This window comes from Pimephales promelas, chromosome 8 (assembly GCF_988280905.1).
Source record: "Pimephales promelas chromosome 8, fPimPro1.hap1.1, whole genome shotgun sequence".
Taxonomy (NCBI): domain Eukaryota; kingdom Metazoa; phylum Chordata; class Actinopteri; order Cypriniformes; family Leuciscidae; genus Pimephales; species Pimephales promelas.
The window spans coordinates 26,059,240-26,081,367 of NC_142776.1; the positions used below are offsets into that span (position 1 = coordinate 26,059,240).

Genomic DNA, 22,128 nt, shown 5'->3' on the forward strand with positions numbered 1-22,128 from the left:
TAACCAAACCCTCATGTAGTTCCAAACCCGTAAGAACTTCTTTCATCTGAATGCAACACAAATTAAGATATTTGATGAAATCCAGGAGATTTCTGACACAGAAGAGTTAGTTTTTTTTGCGCACAAAAAGTGTTATCATTGCTTCATAACATTAAGGTTGAACCAACGTCATTACACAGACTATTTTAACGATGTCTTATCTTTAAAACGATGCCTTATCTAACGATGTCTTAATATCCTAATTTGTGTTCAGAAGATGAACAAACGATTTGAGTTATAAACCATGCCTGCAAGAAAAACTACATGCACGTGGGATGAATTACGCACTAACACAACTTATTTTAACTTGCTCAAATCCCCAACTTGCATATAACCGTGACGCCTGTGCCTTAAGCAAACACAACTAATACAAATGTACTGTGTGACCTTGGAGGAGAAATCAGAAAAAAACACCAGTCTTCTTGTGTTCAGACAACAACACGTTTCCCTGAGGAGGATTTAGACCTGCTGCGAGACAACTCGACTCGTCATGAATCCCTCAGAGATGCAGCCAAGAATCTGTGGGAAGATTTTGTTACAAGCCTAAGGGAGATTTAAAGATGGTAAATACTTAATTTTAGTTTTGTGTAAAAAGATGCAGGTGCATAAATGGAGTAACATACAGACATTTAAGACCAACAATGCTTTCAACATCCTGTATGTGTGGGAAGACTTGCTTACCACCCTATTATTACCAAGCTAATCGTGTGCACTTGTCTGGCTCTAAAAGACACTGGGTACAGAGAGATACAGAGAGAGAGAGAGAGAGAGAGAGAGAGAGAGAGATACAGAGAGAGAACAGCAAAATATAAACAGAGAGGTTAAAGAGGCGAGTAGTTTATCAGAGAGGTACAGGTAAGACATTGAAATATCACTTTTTAGAAGCACAGAAGAAACTGAATGCAAGAAAGCTAAACATATGTGAAGCAGTCAGACATGACAAGCTCTTCTGAATACGTAAATAATGAATAAAGTATGTGGGTTGTGAAAATTCTGACACACTAATTGGGGTTCTTGTTGGTAAAGATCTGACCGGTTTAGACGCCTCGTTACCCTTAGGGTATAATTAGCGCAGCGTCCTCAGTCCACAGTCATTCAATTAAGAGTCTGTACTGTCGTGCATGCTAAAACAGATGTAGCTGGGTAATTGTCTTCATTCTGAGCACTTCTGATGAAAGGTGGTCTAAGTGGCAATGCATATCAGTGCATACATGCCTAATACTGCCCAGAAACTGTACAACTGATGTTATAGATACAATATCACAGGCTAATGTATAAAATTTGTTCAAAAGTTAATTCATATAGATGTACTGTGTCTCTTGTAGTTAAAAACATGTACTTATTTGTGAATATCCAGCAATTGCTTTGTGGACTCTAAAGGAGCGTTAACACACACAGCGATTCACAACGCCAGGGGTTTCCAGGGATGCAACAAAGTTTAAAATTTAATGCAAATGAGTATCAATGTGATGCGGCAGCCACCAATAGGAGTTGGTCCGTCTTCTGTGAGCGATTTAACTTTTCTAGATTCGTCTTTATTATCAGGATAACTGCAGGGTTGATGTATTTGAAATTTAGGCTGTAGAGGTCAGTCTTTGTTTGTTTGTTTTAACAGTGAATAGGCTAATTGACTATAGTAGACCTGCACTGTAAGCATTAGACTTAATTATTTTTATTTTGTTCTAATTACAATTTATCTGATGGCACTTTATTGTAACTGTAGATGCAGTAACCGTTACATTTTCTGTTCTATTTGCAGTACTTTGAGCACAACATGCACACTATAATACTGTTTCTGTATTCTCAATAAAAGGCAAAATATACATTTTTTGTCGATTTATTTGAAACTTAATAGATATCATGTAAAAATATCGAGTATTAATCGTATCGAATCGAATCGCGGGGAATTTTGAAGTATCGAAAATAATCGAATCGTTGGCTTAAGAAATCGGTATCGTATCGAATCGTCATGCAGGCCCTGATTTACACCCCTAGTCTTTTCTAGATTTATCACTTGCCATACACTGTAAAAAAAATTATATGATCAATAAGTTATGACAACACGTTTTTACATTGCTTTAACTCATCACAATAAGTTAAGCAATTTTAAACTTCAATTTAAAAATTTAAGGTTGCAACTTTTTTTTTACAGTGTTCGAAGGGATTTTTTAAATTTTAAGACTTTAGAATAATGTTAAATGTGTTAATTTATAAATAAAACATTTATATATTACTTGTGATTTTGAAGAATCCCTATGATAAAAATGACATCTACATGCTTTGTAAGTGGGAAAACCTGTATCAAATACTTGTTCTCCCCACTGTGTGTATATATATACATTGATCTTATGAAGTGTTACTAACATGTCAAAAATTATCCATCTTATTCATATTATGCACTGTTGCAATTGTACATAGAATGTCAACTTTTAGTAAGAAAAAAACAGATTCTTTGTCAAATAAGAGTGAATCTTATTTTCCCAAACAATATATCTAACTTGTGATAAAAGTTTTGGTCAGTTGCAGAGCCCACCAACAACACTGAAGTGTTGCGAAGTAGGGGCGGCCATTATGACCAATAAGAATCGCTGATTGTGTGAAAGTCCCATTAGAGGAGATACAAGAATCTGACATCTAATGTGTGTCCCTAAACTTAAAAATGGAGACAACAGCATGTACTATGCTTTGGGACCGTTTCCTCTTCAATACATCACATAAAAGATAACAAACAAAACAGACACCAAATGGGTAAAAGTCACCGTTGTCTCCCAGAATGATCAGCAGTACAAACAGCAGTAGGTGGTTTGACAATTTTGACATTGATTGACTTGAACCATTTAAGCAGAGCATCAAGCAGTGTTTTTCTAAGCTGTGTGCACAAAATCACATTAAACAGCAATTTCGTCCTCCAAGCAGTCAGAGGGGGCATGTTTGTTCAGGACATTGAGCAGACGCAGGTTGCTCTCGTCCTGCGGTCCCCAGCTTTCATCACTATCATCTGTGTTTGACTCGTACTCGGAAGCAATTCCCGACTCGCGGAACTTTAGCAGCTCAAGGCTGCCCAAAAGCTCGTCCCGTGATGAGGGCGAGACGCCTTGAGACGACGTGTCGGGGCTCTCATCCTGTTGGGGTGGTCCAGGGAGAAAGCGGAAACACTCAAACTTGATCAAGCACTGGTCCCTACCTATTGGACTGCCCAGCGGCAGGGAGAGCGGTGTCCCGTCGTTGAAAGGAGGTAGGATGGCGTCCTCTGGTCTCGGGGTGGTGGGGTCGCATAGGACTGGGGGCACGTTAGCACGGAAGGTGATTTCAAGGAGACTGTCTTGAGAGCCCACTGTTGAGAGAGAGGGAGATATTGAGGGCACTTTAACACTTAGGACCCTATTTTAACAATCTGAAAAGCAAGTATCAAACTGAAGTAGCTACATTACTCATAGGTGTGGTTTGGGTGTAACGTGCAATTAACCAATCAGAGCGTCATCTCACTATCCCTTCAAGAGCAGGCGCGCTTGTTACATGGCGGATTGCTATTATAATAGCGGAGACCGAGAAGTGACATTGTTTTAGGATGGGAGAAACCCACCCAAATTAGCTTTGGTTAAACAGGCGAATTATAATTTGGGTAAATGTGTAAGCTAGATTTATGGATATTTTTTCACATCTTCATGGACAACACAATGATTTCCCTCATGTGGTAATATTTTTCCTTGTAATTATGTATGGTTTGCAAAAATGGGAACTGCTGCCTAGCCTAGATGAGAGAACAAAAGTGTATGCGAGTTGTGCACACGCTACATTATGGCCAAGCATGCTTCTGAATAACGCGCCACTAACTTTAGACTAGGTTTTTCCTGGTCTGTGGCGGAATTGTTTTCTGAAACTGCAAAATAGCACCAGGGAACGTTTGCGTCGGAACACGCCGCCTCTTTTCGGTGAACCGCTCCCAGGAGAGCAAGTTTATTTCCTAATTTATCGACGTGCGTCTATGGAGGGAAAAGTTTGCTGTGCGTCGGGTGTAAAATAGAAATGATACATGCGTCGGTGGACAAAGTCAATTGCGCGGGGTGCAAGATTAGTTTCAAGGTTAGTTTCAAGGGCTGGAGAGCGCTTCACATGACTTCTAAACTAAAGCTCCAGATCAACTTTAAAGCAAACTGAAAAGTAAAAAGAAAAAAGATGGGAAACTACAATAAATACATAAAAAATTAAAATAGAGTAAAATACTTCTGTGCAAAAGTTTGGGGGCAGTAAGTATTCAGCAAGTACACATTAAATTGATCAAAAGAGACAGAAAAACATTTATATTGTTACAAAAAATATATATTTTAAACAAATGCTGTTCTTTTGAACTTTCTACTCACCAAAGAATTACAGTTTGCACCGTAAAAAAATATTTTTTAATAAAACAGCTCAACTGTTTTCAACTGTGATAAGATGTTATACTGTATGTTACTTGAGCAGCAAATCAGCATATTAGAATAATTTCCGAAGGATCATGTGACACTGAAGACTAGAGTAATGATGCTAAAAATTCAGCTTTAAAATCACAGAAATTAATTACATTTTAAAATATATTAAGAGAGTTATTTTAATAATACATTTTTTTTAAATGACTGCTTTAATGGTTTTTTTTTTAAATAAAATAAATTCAGCTTTGGTGCAGCTTAATAAAATTATTTTTTAAAAACATTACAACAAATCTTACCGACCCCAAACTTTTGACCTTTTCAAAATGGACTAGTCAGTGGTCTGCCTGAACCCTGTCTAGTTCTTAAAGAATCCCTGTATGAATAGGCTGGTTTTAGAGTGTTTACATCAGAGACACGGTCTTACACCCCGACAGAATGAGCTAAAGCGTAGTCGACAGTAAGTTGCTGACTGACCAACTAGATAACTTATCAATATAGCATTCTTAGGGTTCAAACTTTTAATGAACTACTTCAGAGTTGCCAGTACCTTTTCAAACTACTTTTGCAAAGAATGTTCCCAAATCTGGTGTTCAGTCTTTCCATTTTATCCTCTCCGTGGATGTCATCTGCCTTCCCTCATATTAAAAAAAACACTTCAATGTCAGTTCTACTCCACTTTACTTCCCCATTTACTCCAGGTTAATAACGGTGCTCTTACCGCTGCGATGCATCCTCACTTCCCCTCTCTGAATATATCTGATGCGTTTCAGCAGCTTTCCTTCACTATCTTTGTCTTTTCACTCAGACCCTCCCATCTGTTCACCCATCTATTTAATTTCACTTGGCTTTTTAACTTCAATCCTCTATCATTGCATGCACATTCCCCACAGGGGTTAATTTCAGGCTTATTTTAAAGCAGTTCATTTAAGGACATTCTCACATAGACCAGCAGATCCTTGTGATGTGCTGTCTTTGACATTAGCTTGCATGATAAAGAGCTCGCATCCTTGTCTGTCCCAAGCATCACACTTAAGTCACCCCGTAAGAAACGGCTGTAAATGACAAATCTTCAAATCTCCTCTCACATCTTCTTTAATCATTACACCACACACTAATCTGAAGTGAAGGTTAGAAGTGAACAGTCTATATTTTAGATTTTTTTTTTTTTTGCATGTTGGGACAGTGTGAAAGACAAACAGAAAAACAATACTGGTCTATTCTACGCATGGATGTATTGTACACCCTGAAGGCCTGTCCACACTACTGCGTTTTGCACCTCCCGTCCAGACTAAAATGGAAAAAACGAAGACCTAAAACGGAGAAGTTTAGAAACGCTGCAGCTCCATTTTATTTTTTGAATCTCCAGAGGGCGTTTTAGTGAAGACGGGATGAAATGGAGGACTTTAGAAATGATGACACCGAGGCTCACGCTCGGCTCTATGATTGGGTGTCATCAGTCATGACGTGTCCTTCCTTTATTCGTCAGCCACCCATCACATGACCCGTCCCCGGAAGAAAACATTCAAAAACATTCTGGACTACGTAATGTTAGTGAGTTTACACCGGCACGTGCATACCCAGTGTTGGTGAATGGTCACGTGATCCGTCGTTTTTATGTGGTCGGAGATCAATTCTAATACGCAGATAAAACGTGGTGCGGGCTGAGATCGTATTTGTTTTAATTATCCGTTTTTAAATGAAAACGCAGTAGTGTGGACGGGGCCTGAGGCTGTGAGATTGTTGCATGATGACCTCTTTCTACTTAATAATATAACCTAAAAATAAAAAAACTATAATATATATATATATATATATATATATATATAAAAAAAATATATATATATATATATATTACTTACATATATATATATATATATATATATATATATATATATTACATACATATATATATATATATATATATATATATATATATATTACTTACATATATATATATATATATACACACTGTATATATATATATATATATATATATATATATTACTTACATATATATATATATATATATATATATATATATATTACATACATATATATATATATATATATATACACACTGTATATATATATATATATATATATATATATATATATATCCATTCCAAAATGTGTTCAATTTTTCATGCAATTTTTTTTCTTTTAATCTATAACAAACTATCTAATAAAGACATTTTAATGGATGAAGGAGGTCAACAAAATATGTTTTAATGAAACAGACTCCTACTTATTCTTTCATTATTATGACAATTAATTTGTCACAAATCACAGGTTTTAGAAGTTACTCTCTAGCACTGCTGAATACAAGAACTCATACTCACTAGAGCCATTTCCAGCCATCTTGAGCTCCAACTCCTGAACCTGTTTTACCAGGAGAGAAATATGCTGCAGTAGGTCCTTATTCTGCAACAGCAGCTGGTGAACTCGAGCCTGGGCCTCAATCCTTGCCGCAGCTTCTGCGGAGAGCTGATCCTTCAGCAGATGAACCTGAGGAACACATAAACGATAGTGTGCATGCTTAAGTACATCCAATAGATGGACAAGGAAAAACTAGAACGTAACAGCAAAGCAACAACACAGAGATACTCAGCAGTTTATTCCATGTACATCCTAAAGTCTCCTTTGCTAAGAACAAAAGACTCATACGCCATTTACTTTTCGACTTCAGTAAAACTTCTACTTAAAAGAATTATTCAAATCTAAAGAGTTCAAGGAAATTGTTAATCTCAGCATTTCAAAGTCCTACTTAAAATTATTCATATACTTGATGGTAGACATCTCTAAAAGCTCTGTAAATGCATTCTTTCATGCACGTTGTTGTGCATTTCTATTTAATATATTTATATTGAACATGAAAAATGTATAATGATCTTTGTGAAGTGTTACTATGAAGGTCATTTCATTTACTGTGTGGGTAGCTGCCATTCATGCAAATTAAAGAGCGCTTTCATTCAAAAAGCTGCTTTAACACCACATCATGAAAGACCTTTTAGCTGTTTTTATGTCCCTGACATTACTCTTAAAATACACCTGGAGAGCAACAGCAGAAGGACAAACGCCTCTTTCACATCCACTTTAATGATGACATCATATACTGGATGTTAGAATCTAATACCAGCTTCATTCTCTTTTCACACTTCGTCCTCTATACAATAATAAAAGTACTATGAGCATTTCAATATTTCAGTCCAGATTAAGGCTGTGAATACCATGTTTACTGGTAATAAAGTAATACATTTAAACTCATGAGATGAATTATCCAGTTAATCTATGAATTTCTATGAATCTATGAATCGGTCATTATTTTTCTGTGACAAAAACAATGGTAAAGGTCTTTGCATAAATAAATAAAATATTATGGTTGTTTGTTTCATTAAATACCCCCAGTATTAATTTTTCACAGCTGTTTGGTCAAGTAATTATCTTATTTCAACCTAGATAAAGGAATTGTATGTAGGCTAATAGTCCCATTCCCATAAGTACCAGACACATAAGGCAGTCTTCAATACATTTTGTACTGAAATACTGCTGGGTACGTACTGCTAATGACAAACGTTGCCAGCTGTAAAGGTATTCAAAGTGATTATGATACTCTTCAGAGTCCTTCATTAGTCCTATGATTCTACCCAGCGCTAGAAGGGCAAATCCATTTCCGCTGCGTCTTGTCTTGAGCACCGTCTAAGTGTCTGTTTGCTCCTAAAGTGACAGCAGAAGGCCTCCGAGGGGTCCCGGGTGATTTATGACCCAGCTTAAATCGCGTGCCCGCTCGTGCTGACTGCCCCTAAGAACAATACATTCTCCAGAAAAAGCCAATGAGCCGTCAAGATGAGGCCAACAGGGAGTAGCAAAAAATTGAGGGGAAAAATTAGCATACTGTAAATGTGGACTGAAAGCTTAGTTCAGGTTGAGCCGTTTGCCATCAGTTCTTGAGTGTACATGCTTGTATGCAAGTGTGTGAGAGAGTTTTTTTTTTTCTGACAAAGAGTGATTGTCTTTGGGAAAAGAGCTGCCTAACATGACAAAATATGTTGTTTTCAAAGGGGTATAGGATGTAAATGTATACAAGCCTCATATTTCATACTGTCAGAATTTTATATCTCACTCTGAGTGAGGCACATTCTTTAGCCAAGGCAAGTCAGGGTAAATGTTGGAGCCTAAATGTTCCGATGATCAATATTTTACTTTGTGGCATTAAAAAGCTGTTTTTCTTCGGTATTTTTTTTTATTGTGTTAAAGTAAACAACAAAAGCAGCAGTGAAGAATTGTTTAATGTCAATGCATTGGCATTACAATCAGTTATTTTTCATTTCGTTTTCAAGTCTACTAATTAAAGCAATTAAAAGTTCAGTGTACAATTACATTGGGAAAATGAAAAGAGTGAACAGTACTATCTTTGACCGTATGATGGGAACGATCGACAATAATTTCTGTTATTAACATTAGCGTATAGTGAGAGAAATATTAGCTACAGTGCTGTGGTAGGTTTATGTAGACTTGTAGTCAAGACCGCCTAAACCGAGACCAAGACACTACCAAGACCAGAGGGTATCGAGACCAAGACCAGAGGGTATCAAGACCAAGACAAGACCAAGACATACCAAGTCGAGACCTAGACTGAGTCGAGACCAAGACCAAAAAAACAGACAGTGTTGTTGAAGCTAAGCAATAACTTGTAAGATTTTGTTTTGCATTGCCTGTCTACCTCTGCCAATTTCAAAGTCTCCAAATGAATCCATTCTGCAACTTTTAAATACATAAATAGTTTTAAAAACGAAATTATAAGCTTAAATGCAGGAACCGAAAGTTGTTTTGTCGCTCTGGTTACACACACACACACACACACACCGTTGGCTGCGTGCTCAAAGTCATCTGTCAGTTGTGCAGTTACCCAAAATCTCCTGAATGAAGTTAAAACATATCATGTAACTGATATGTGTTTAACTAAATATTAATACATCAATAACTGTACATCATATGTGTTTTTTAAATCAAGTGATCAAAGTGCTCGTTGCCACTGCGATCAGTGTTTTCTCGTGTGGCTCGCGCACACCGTGTCTTCACTCAGACGCGCGCTTCAATAACGTCGTGGATATTGTAGTATTGTATTGCTAAATCCCCCGACCACTATGTCGGTCTGAGACAGCGAGACCTAGACAAGACCGAGAGGTCCGAGACCAAGGCAAGACCAAAACCAAACACTGTCAAGGCCATGACAAGACCGAGACCACGTAAAAGTAGTCTCGAGACCGGTCTCGAGACATACATCACTAGGTTTATGAGGAGTAAATCCAGCAAGTCGAGTCTCTGTCAAACTCAAACATGAATTTCAACAATTTAACCAGGAATGTTTCATTTTTCAAACAGCCATTTTGTACAGTACGGAAGCATAGAGTCCAGTCAGGTCCAAAGTCTAAGGTGAAGTTAGCCATGTGCTGGTAATAGTTCATATCCCGATAACTCTCCTCAAGCCATTTATCTTGTTACAGTATTATCATGCAATAAGTATTGCATTTCAAAACAGTATGAAACAAACTTAATTGTTCTTAAATTACAAGTTTTAGTTACGTTTCAACTCAACTCAAACAAACTCAACCCAACCCAACCCAACTCAACTCACCTCAACTCAACTCAACCAAGCAAACTCAACCCAAACCAACCCAACCCAATTCAACTCACCTCAACCAAACTCAAGTCAACCCAACTCACCTCAACTAACCTAAACCAACCCAACTCACCTCACCTCAACCAGATTCAACTCAACCCAACAAACTCAACCACAACAAACTCAACTAAAAAGTAAAACAAAACAACCAAAACCAAGTTTATTTGCAAGTTCATGGGTTTTTTATTCTTTCTCAAGAAGAATTTAATAACATTAGAATGCCACCAAATGATTCACTTTCATAGACAACCTAGAGAGTTAGGTAATTTGTGTGATTCATGTTCTAACAATCCATTTAATCACAGTGGAGACTTTCATGACCATAGTTATTTCAAAACACAAAGGCAATCTTATTTCTTCTTCCACTGCACTGCAGTCATTACAAGGTTTTTATATGACTTTTTATTCCATTTCTGCTGCCCTCAAACTGCACCAGGTAATTATATCAAATACTTCTGTGTTGATTTATCCTCACACATCCCATTGAAACCGGCAAGAGGGCATTGTTGAAATACAAAGAGTATGCAGGTCATTTTCTCGCTGTTTTGTTGGATGAGGATGAGCGTAAACTACATAAACCCATTATTTGTGTGTGTGTGTGTGTCTGTATATATTAGGGCAGGGACTCGATTAAAAAAATTATCTAATTAATTAGAGGCTTTGTAATTAATAAATCGAAATTAATCGCATTTTAATTGCATAAATATTTGAACTGAGAACAGTGAGAAGATTTTTTTTTCACATGGATTTTTAGTATACCATTGAATAATGACTGAATACATAAACGTAATCAACGAAATATTGATTTTTCTTCAAGTCCAGCAGACCAGTGCAATTGTATATGTTTTGAAAACTTGAGGGTCGATGTGATATGCGAATTCCTTGTTGCATAGCTAGCTTGCACACAACCATGCTCTTAATGACACTTCCATCTGTTCGTTTTTATAACAAAATTTCCCATCCACGGGACCAACCAAAGCGGTCTCGTCAGCTTCTTCGTTCATGTTCACTGTGTTTTTTTTTTTTTTTTAGTTGTCTGAAAGGTCATGAACGCTAGTTGGTGCTCCAATATAATCGGTCCGCCGAAACTAATCCAGTGAGAAATGTTCCGCGGTGCAAAAATAAGTGCGATTAAAATGCGTTAATTTTTTGTGTAATTAATTAACGCGTTAAAGTCCCGGCTCTAGTATATATAAATATACACACACACACACACACACACACACACACACACACACACACACACACACACAGGGGTGTGTCTAACCTCCGGCAACCATAATCAGGCTTCCATGAGAGAAAATACATTTGACTTACTACATTTTGAAGAACTAGAACTCAATCACTGATTCAAAATACATTTAGCCTGGATTGCAATCATAAAGAATCTGAAATGTATAAACATGATATATAACTGATGTTCTGGAGATCTGACGTAGGCATCGTTTTCTGGAAGTGACAGGAATAGGATCCAAATGTTTTTGACTCATTTTATCTGTACTGAACTGTCTAAAAGGAGAATATTCCACCAGAATATGATTAAAAGAAACACCAACCACAAAAACCATCCTCCGCAAATAACCCGCTCCGCCACAACCACTAATCCTGACTTCAGAAAAGCTAATACCGTTTCATCTACAGATCATTTTCCCTAAGGATGAGGGCCAATGCAAAACAAATGAAGAAATAAATTAATAAGCGACGATTGAATCGCGTGTGTCGCTTTGATAGCGGGCATCAAAGTCTCTTCTTCTTCTGTGACTGAAGACATCACAGCAGCCAGAGCAAAACCAAAGCTGGTTTCTCTTTGAGCGTGTTGTGTCGCATATCAGGGTCTGCTTTGCAGTGGCCGGTTTTGCTTATCAGAGGTTTGACAGAACGGACTATCCTACACCTCAAAGCAACACCGAGCCATGCTCGTTCAACAAAGACCTGGGTCAAGAGAGCGTGGAACGAAATTTCACCCCCTGTGAGCCCGTTCTCAGACCTGTGAAGAGTGAAGTGTCTTCCATGAAAACAACAACAACAAAAAAACAATAAGACTTTAAGAGAGAGCATACCCTCTGGCTGAGCAATATGCTTATAAAAAACAACCGCTTTCTCTTCTTGCCAAACAGTTGGTGTACTGTGGCTAAACAAGCAAACCGCAGGCTCTCAAAGGCTGAATAAATAAACCAGTCTAGTGCTGGAGAGAATGAAAACGCTTAATAAACACAAGACTGCAGGGTTTTTTTCTGCCCTCCAAGCCATTCACAATCAGTTCTAATGTTGTGGTTCACATCCAAAGTAACAGCCATTTTTTTTAAGTGCTACTTAGACAAGAAATAGACATTCTTCACAGAATGCACACACTTCACACCACAACTAAGACTGCCGTTAAATAATTTCAAACTTCAAGAATATCTCAAATAAATAGTCTGATATAGCAGCTCGAGGTCAAAAATGTAAAATTCATCAGTGTAGGAACATTTTAGCCTATTTTCCTGCTCATAAATTACTGGAGGAGCTGAATTAGATTCCTGCAGAGCAGCTGTTGTTTGTATTGTGTTTATCTGTTTGAGCAAATAAAACATTTAGACTCACCTGACCCATAATAAAACAGAATTTGCATAATGCACAATGTGCATTAATAAAATTGTCCTCAAAAGAACAATACATGTAATTATATTGGCAAATGAGATCAGTTAGTTAGTTGTGCTTTTTAACCTCCCAACAAACACTCCTAAAAATGAATCCATTAAATATATAAATAAATAGGGGTGTGACGATACCCTCATGTCAAGATTCGATATCACGATATTGAACTCAACATGATACGATATTATTGCGATACTCCAAAACATATGATAAAAGGTTAACAAAAAGTGTACTGTTGATTAAAATACAATATGTAATATTACATTATGGGTAGAAATAAATAGGCTTGGAGTTGGTGCTAGTAACCCAATACACCTGACAATGGTGTAAGAATAAAAACATGTATGATTCTGAAGCTGAAAATACGACATAAGACATTTGGCATTATCAGAACCCACAAATATTCCCCCATTGCATTATTATACATTACATATAGTAGCATAATGTAGTACTGAAACTATTTTCCCCTCACAGTTTTATTTAGGTTGAACAAATACACAATATATTGTCACTATCCACGATACATTTTGATGCACTACGATATATTGTGATATGATAGTGTTACACCCCTAAACATACAATAAAAATAATATTTCTGGATTTTGTCTAGTTCTCTCATTTTTGTTTTGTCTTTATTTGAAGAGTGGGTTCTTCAGTTTGTGTTCCCATATGATTTCCACAACTCTACAAACCTCATTTCCAACAGTTTTTTTGATTTGATGTTGTATTGATATTTACTATTATTGCCTTATATTTTGACCCTAGACATTATTTGTTTAACTTTAAATAAACTTATATTTTCTCTTTTGAGACCCATCTTGCGAAGAGTCCTCTTTACGTTATGACTTTGTTTGAGCAGAGTCGTAACAAAAATTGGAGCCTAGTCCGGGATCAATAATGGTTTGGAGTTGGGGTTTTGTTTGTTGAGTGGAGTGTGGAAAAGGTTCCACACAAGGAACATAATCAAAGGTTGGATTATTAGAGATCTCCGGTTAAGTAGAGTGTTCCAGCTGGGATGCTAGTCAATCCTTCCAACAGCATACTGTTTGTTTTGTTAGTTTGCTATTTTTGAAAGTATCCCGGGTGGAGATTTAATCTCTGTTGGGAGTATGCTATTCAGGGATTTTTGCCAGGAGATGAAGTTAAGCGTCTAAAGTGGCCCAGAGCCTGATAAGCCTTTAAAGATTAGATTTTTTTATTTATTTTATTTTGTGTAGTGTAGTTGTTGTCTAAGATATTCAATGTTCATTGGTGTTGTCTTCATCATCAATGATTAGTTTTGGGGAACTTTCTATATTAGTTTTTGCCACTTTATTTAAGTTGGTATTGTTGATGTTGGCATGTTGTTTTAGGGAACATGCAGTTTTAAGATAGCATGCGGTCAGCAATTTAGGCAAGATTTTGTGACTAAAGCCCGGAACACACCAAGCCGAAGGTCGGCCAGTTTTTGTGCGTTGGCCAACTAAGTTTCCTCTGTGTGTTCCGCATGGTTCCGTGCCGTCGGCTGAAATGAGTCCTCGTCGGCTTTGTTTCACCCGATTCGACATGTTGAATTGGCGTCGGGCCGTCGGGGAAAAAGAGAATTCTGATTGGCTCAGCTTAGTGATAGAGTCAGTGCACGAGAATAAAAGAATCATTTTAGATCAGAAAGATAATCGGATTTTGACTGACAGTGTGAATGTAGCCATTGTTAAAGGGATACTCCACTTTTTTTGGAAATAGGCTCATTTTACAACTCCCCCAGAGTTAAACAGTTGGGTTTTACCGTTTTCGAATCATTTCAGCCGATTTTCTGATATTTAGAAGAATATCAGTAACCAGACAGTTTTGGTCTCATTGACTTCCATAGTATATATTTTTTTCCTACTATGGAAGTCAATGAGACCAGAAAGTGTCTGTTTATTGATAGTCTTCTAAATATCAGAAAATCAGCTGAAATGATTCGAAAACAGTAAAACTCAACTGTTTAACTCTGGGGGAGTGGTAAAATGATTTCCAAAAAAAAAAAAAAAAGTGGAGTATCCCTTTAATACGTTAACATTTTAGCCATAGTCAAAATTTCATTTACACATGTGGCTGATGAGCTGATGCAGTGCCTCTCTTTACCACAAACGCCTTCTTTCATCAGTTTTTTGCGCTCTTCTCTTTAACTTTTGGCAGTCTATAGAACTGGAAAGGTATTTTCCAAATGCGACCGATTAGTACAGAGCAAAACACGACCATTTTTCAGCCGAAATAATCAGCCAAATTTGTGAGTCCGTTCAGTTCAATGGCATTGTTTATGTTCTGTGCCTCCAAAATGGCCGACTTCCGGATTGATGATGCGTCGTGAAAACCCTCTATTACAAATCATACAAGCAACAAAGTTTTGAACATGTGTATTTAAATAGTAATGTGTAAATGTATCTGATACCATGTGAAAAACGTACCCAACAATAACCACAATAGCTCACTAATGCGGCAGCGCACTAAATCCCACTACATCTATAAGTCTATAAATTATCCATTTAAAGCATCTCACCTGGGCCACGGCCACCTGTGTCTGCTGCTGCTGCTGGGTGAGCTGTTGCTGGAGCAGCTGGAGCTGATGGTGCACAGACAGAGGAGTGCTGGCCGGGACCTGACTGCCTGAAGGAAGCAGCAACTTAGGGGAAGCCAGCAGGATGTTGGGCTCCTCAGAGGGCTGGAGAAAAAGAGAGAGAACACTTGTTTTGTCAAAGATCGGTAATTAATCTACAAGTTCACCATAAGGAAGCTTTGTCTGAGAATAAGGAACAGCATGAAATGTGCAGAAAAAGTAGAAAATGCATTAAAAACAGACAATAGAGAATTGGCAAAGGTCTTTAACAAAGAGCAAAATAACAAAACAAGCTAGTTTCAAAGTCATTAGTGCACGGCAAACTCCATTTCAGCTCCTACGCTTCATGCCAGTGTTAACTTAAGAAAAAAAAACAACTGCATGTTTGCGATCAGGAAACAATGTTCTGCTCTGACCAACTCTGTGGTCAAAGATGCTTCTACTGAGGCTTAGATATTAATTACAGTAGCTCTTGCAGTTGATGTAGCTGTGCAAACAAACAGAGCTCCGAGGGATGGGAGGCAGTCGACTGTGACAAATTGTTAGTTTTACCTTACACGGCCAACTTATTTACACCCCGGCAGGCATGAAAATATGGTGATGCCAGCTGTCAGATATTGACCTCCCACGTACAGAATGAAGGACTGAGTATGAAAGCCTCAGCAGCAGTGGCCAGATATAAGACTGATTTTGGCTGAGACTGATGTGCTGCGAAGAGCCCTTTGAATTATTCCGGCATTGCCTGGAGCTGAATCACTAGACGAGGAGCTAGACGCACCAAACCAGAGCTCAGTTCTTTGAAAAATCACTAGATGTATAACTGCTATGGACAGCCTAAAGCATGCATTTCAAGCATCATGTTTTTATTCAAAGTTAAAGGGTTAGTTCACCCAAAAAGGAAAATTAAGTCATTAATTACTCACCCCCATGCTGTTCCAACCCCATAAGACCTTCGTTCATCTTCGGAACACAAATAAAGATATTTTTGATTGAATCTGAGAGCTGGATCAGTCCTACATAGACTGCCTAAGGGACTGGCTCTTGACGTCATTAAAGAAAAGGTTTAAATATTCCATGTGCCTACAGCAGCTCAATTATAAGTTTATCAAGCGACGAGACTACTTTTTGTGCGTAAAAAACATAAATAACGACTTTATTCGACTATTCCATTACGTCCTTATGGGCGCATGCGCAAGAACTGAGACGAGGAGGTTCTCCTTCGACTACTTCTTGTTACCAGCTGCTCACCGCTTAGGAGTTTTACCGCCACCTACCGTATAAAATGATGATCCATATATAAGGCGCTCCGGATTATAAGGAACACTGTCGTTTTTTGAGAAGATTAAAGGCTTTTAAGTGCACCTTATAGTGCAGAAAATACGTAAATTGAAAAGCGTATGTACAGCGCGCATCTTCCTCTGCTTGTAAACAGAAAGTTTTGCGCTTCCAGCTATATCAGCACATCATCTTATACGGTAGGTGGCGGTAAAACTCCTAAGCGGTGAGCAGCCGGTAACAAGTAGTCGTCGAAGGAGAACGTCCTCGTCTCAGTTCTCGCACATGCGCCCATAAGGAAGTAATGGAATAGTCGAATAATTATGTCATTTATGTTTTTTTCGCACAAAAAGTAGTCTCGTCGCTTGATAAACTTATAATTGAGCCGCTGTAGGCACATGGAATATTTAAACCTTTTCTTTATTGACTTTATGGGCCGTCAAGAGCCAGTCCCTTAGGCAGTCTATGTAGGACTGATCCAGCTCTCAGATTCAATCAAAAATATCTTTATTTGTGTTCCGAAGATGAACGAAGGTCTTACGGGGTTGGAACAGCATGGGGGTGAGTAATTAATGACTTAATTTTCATTTTTGGGTGAACTAACCCTTTAAATATGTTTTCCTATCCCCGTTTTGTTTGCAGGGACATTGACAAGAATACAGTCCATAAGCTGATTCTGTCATGCGTCACAACACTGCTTTCGGAATAGACAAACAAACAATTTGATGTTTTTGGTAGGACTACCTGTTTGTCCCAACAATGTAGGACAGTTCTAAACAATTCTTGATCATATGGCAAATCTTTTTTGACCTGACTCCTTTTCTTTATATTGTCAAACAAACAAACATCCAGTAAAAGGATTTTTCCTTAAGACTAATCTGATGTCAAACAAGATTGCGTGCAGTATATTAGAAAATATGTTCACCTTAGTTTCTCATATTTTTCATTTCTCACATGTTGTTCAGGTGGGCTGCATGAGGATTTCTTCTGCGTGTCTACTGACAGCTGTTTATATGGGCATTGCTGCAGAATGGCACGTTGTAAAATACATCTGCGCTCACAGACGCCCCAGAGTGAAAATACCTCAACTGGAGAGACCGGTGACATCCACTAAATTCATAGCTTGAAAAAATCTGCATAGTGCGCCAGGGGAAAATGTTCTGAGAATGATATTACTGCTCATCTTCTGATGTAAACTGAAAAATTGAAGATAAGCATGAGTCAGCTGATAAAATATTTGCTACTTTTGTGCTGTGCAAGTCTAAAGTCATCATATCACAGAGGAAAAATCATGGATGAAAACATTTAAAGAGTTCAGATGCAAAAGCCTCTAAATGCCATTTGAAATTTTTTTCTAAAATGACAATTTTTATCAAACTTGTATATTTAAGTTCAGTAATTTCCCTTAAATGACAATTAATAGGTAATCTTCATTGCCATTTAAGTGAAATTACTGAACTTAAATATACAAGCTTGATAAAAATGATCATTTTAGAAGAAAATTTCAAATGGCACTTAGAGGCTTTTGCATCTGAACTCTTCAGTTGTCAAGAACCGAGTGCCTGGACTGAGCACACTGCTAGAAAAACAACTGTGACCACAGGAAGTAGTATGGGGATTGGCTTAATGAATATTTTCTAAGCACATTTTTAATGAATGATTCATTGATGAATACATGTTACACTTCAAATCCTACTTTTCTCAAGCTCAACACATTTGCATATTGAATTGAGATCTGTCTTCCACATATATTGAACAATCTAAAGCTGTTAACATTGCAAATGTGGCACAGAAACTGCGCCGTGTGTTGATAACCACGCACTGCCGACAGAAAACAAGACATCGGTCATTATGACAGCAACAACGTTTATGACTGTTCCAATTTGACATTTCATTTATAAAGAGCTTAAGCTTTTGCTGTTAAGCAAGCACCAGTATTTCCTTCTGTATATGCACATAAAGTTTCTCTATGAGGGTTACTGAAATATTTTCATCACTCCACAGGGAATAATTACACTATCATCTGTTCTGAAATCTGTATTTGTGTGTGCAGAACAGACTTTGGTAATAGGTTGAAGAAAACACACCTGTTAAAAGGCATCAAGGGGAAGTACCGTTCATTTGAGTGCTTTCAATTAACGGCTTCATCTGTGATTATGTGATGGAGGTGTAATCAGCTATTCGAAGTCTGTAGTGCTACTTTAGCGACTCAAGTGTCATCAGGATCCATGAAAACATGAGGTTTAGGTCTGGGTCAAATACAGACCTATAGTGGCAGAAAAAGGGCAATGAGGAGGAATATGGAAATGTCTGCCATGCTGCACAAACTCGACTCCCTAAAGGCCGTTTCACATGGGATTCTCTGCGAAGCAGCAAATCGCTGCACATGTTCCCTTGTTTTCGTGTTTGGTTTCTGTTTTGTAGTTAGGGGTGGACGTTGCCCAGAAGATTTTTTTTTGATGACTTTAAAAGCAACACAAATGACAACAATCGGTTGTGCTAATTTCTTATATCTTTACAATTAGAGAGAAAAAAAAGAGACATCACTGTTTGCTGGGGACAACAAAACATTTAGAAACTAAGCAGAATCTAGCAGAGAGCAAAAACTAAATACAGCAATTTAGGGCGTACACTGCTATTAGAGTACAGTTACCTCATATTTCGTTCGCTGGTGGACGGTTATTAAAAAACCTTGAGTATATATCATAATAATAAAAATGGTAATAAAGGTGCTAAATATTACATACAGATCTCTACAGTTTCTGCCTTGGATTTTCTAGAACAGCAGTCTCCTGTTCAGCCTATTCAATCCTTCAGACCTCAAGATGGAAAATAACAACATCATAAGATATTTTGCCCAAATTTTCTCATTTATGCCCATGGTAAGCCATTATTACCGTGGCTGCTGAGTTTTCACACACTGTTGATTGAGGGCTAGTGTATTGAACTAAGTGTAAGAAACTCTTGACACACAGGTTTAGATTTATGTCAAACAAACTTTGAGTTGTATCGCCAGACTTTTGACAACTGAAGTCATTTCCACTTTTTTTACCTAGACATGTCTGTCCATCCACATCCACAAATAATAAGTACAGATTTTTTTTTTTAAACCTACACTACTGTTCAAAAGTTTGGGGTTAGCAATTTCTTTTAAAATGTCTTCTTGACTTGAAATCAATTTCAAACGATCCTTCAGAAATCAATCTAATATTCTGACTTTGGTGCTCAAGAAGAATTATTATTATTATTATTACCAATGTAGAAAACAGTCCTGTCTCCAGGCATACTGGTGCACCTTAAACTGGTGCATTTGTGAGGAAGCGAGCCAATCAAATTGGAACAGTTGACTTTGAGCCAGCTCTTGCTATTTCTTTGTAGCATATGCATCAGACGGCCAGTGAACATACTGTGAGCGGTTTATCTGAGGCTGAGATTATTAAGACACCTACTAGTCAAAAGACATCAGTGGAAAGTTTGCAGTGTACACCGACTTCCCAAAGCAGATAAGCTGACTGTCATCCCAAGTAGCACTTTCTTGGAAAAATGTTGATTCCTGCTAAACATCAAATAAACTTCTTATCTAGCACGCAAAACTGCGATGAAAATGTGCTGAGATCTCTGATGGTCTTGGATGGATGTTCTGTACTTGAAAGGAAAGCATTTAAAAGTGGATTAGATTTAACAACACACTAATCCACCGCTGCCTGAGAACGTCTACACATCTTGCATGAGAAAGAAAATATGCTGAATATTACAACGTAAGCCTTTCTCAAGCACATGATTACTGTGCTGGTCTTTTTGATAATTGGGAAAACAATCCAGTGCTGCGTATTCATTATTCAAGAAACAAACTTATAATGTAAAGCAGGAGCTTTTTTGAAAATTGTTTGATATTCCAGTCAGACACAAGGCGACACACTGAAACGCTCAGCAGCACGTGAAATACAACAAGCTTGGGAGCAAACCACTATAACTCATGTCCATAGACTAGACACATTGCCTCTCCTGAACCAGCACAATATGTCGACTGTACTGAATTTGAAGTGTTAGTTGTACCCTAGCGGAAAGCAGTGAGCCCTTGAGTGTAACCGAGAGAGAGAGAGAAATGTTCAGCTAACAGCTGGGCTGAGAGAGATTTGCTAGCGGCCACACAAATGCCCTCACTGCTTTTCGCTAGACAGAGGCTGCCTCCAGTTTATTGACTATTTATTTCTTCTTTTTTTCTGAGAAGTCCTTGACAGTGTTAGAGAAGCTTTTAGTGATGGCACTGAGAAGCACATTATGAAATGTGATAATATTTCATGACAATTGATCGCAAAACTCAAAGTAAATGCAAAGACATTTTTATTACAAATAAATAGTTTTAAATAAAGCAGGGATGCACATGCTGCCTAAATTTGCAAATAAAATAATAAATTAGCTCAATTATTTTTAATAAACAAAATACATACAATTACAAATAAAGTATTCAATAATAACTCTGTTCAATAAATAAAGTTACATAAATACAGTACATAAAAAAATTCATTCATTCATAATTTTGTTTGATAAAAGTGGCTCATTCTTTCCCTCGCATTAATGCCTATCTCTTCCATTTACTTGAACCTCCTATTTACCAAAAACTCACATTAACCCAACCAACAAGAACATTATTTTAAAACACATTTTATATGTTTTTTTTAAACCCCTCTAAATGGATAGTTCATCCACAAATGAAAATGTGGTCATTACTTGCACTCAAGTTCCAAACCTGTACGAGTTTCGTTCTTCTGTTGAACACAAAATAGGGTATTTTAAACAATGTTGGTAACCAGCCATTGACTAGGAAAAAAAATAAATATATACCATGGAATTCAATGGGTGTCATCAACTGTCTGGTTACCAACATTTTTTTTTAAATATAAAAAGATTTGTAAAAACATGAGGGTGAGTAAATCATGACAACATTTTCAGTTTTGGGTAAACGATACAGTACCTTTAAACCCAGCTGTAAGCAGAAGGACAAAGATTGATGGTTATAACTAGCCTGGCATGCCAGACCTACATCAAGATGTTAGGTCTGGAAACTCATCATTGACAAGGCTCAATAATAATAAACGGTTGTCTTTCAAATTCTCTCTGCACGCAATTGGATAGCGCTACAGCCAATCAGAGCAAAGAAGAAGGTGACGCACTAAGCGGAGCAAGTTATTAAACTTTTACCGCATCCAGTCCAGCTGTCAACATTGAACATTGAAAATAAGAGAGATTTCCCAGAATCCATCCCCAAAATAAGGGATTTTTTTATTTTTTACACGACCCACAAACTTTAAAAATAAAACACTAATCATTAAAAGTCAAAAGAGTTTATAACTAGCCTACCTATGTGTGAGAGAGAAAGAGACGGTATGTGTGTTTTTGTGTGTATGAGAGAGAAAGAGACAGTGTGTCATTAAAAAAAACAATATCATAGAGAATGTTTAAATACTAATATCAGCTTACAAGGGAAACGGAGCCGGAGTAGTGGTGCT

General features: G+C 37.4%; 1 protein-coding gene across 1 annotated transcript in view; it reads right to left on the reverse strand.

The window, feature by feature from the left end:
- nos1apa (nitric oxide synthase 1 (neuronal) adaptor protein a) overlaps window positions 1-22,128 on the reverse strand; it is a 105,821-nt gene that overhangs the window by 11,050 nt on the left and 72,643 nt on the right. Inside the window, exons 8-10 of the mRNA XM_039647727.2 lie at window positions 15,287-15,448; window positions 6,788-6,953; window positions 3,224-3,373 (exon numbers count right to left, since the gene is read on the reverse strand). Coding sequence (XP_039503661.2) covers window positions 3,224-3,373; window positions 6,788-6,953; window positions 15,287-15,448 — 478 coding nt within the window. The remainder of the gene's footprint in view (window positions 1-3,223; window positions 3,374-6,787; window positions 6,954-15,286; window positions 15,449-22,128) is intronic.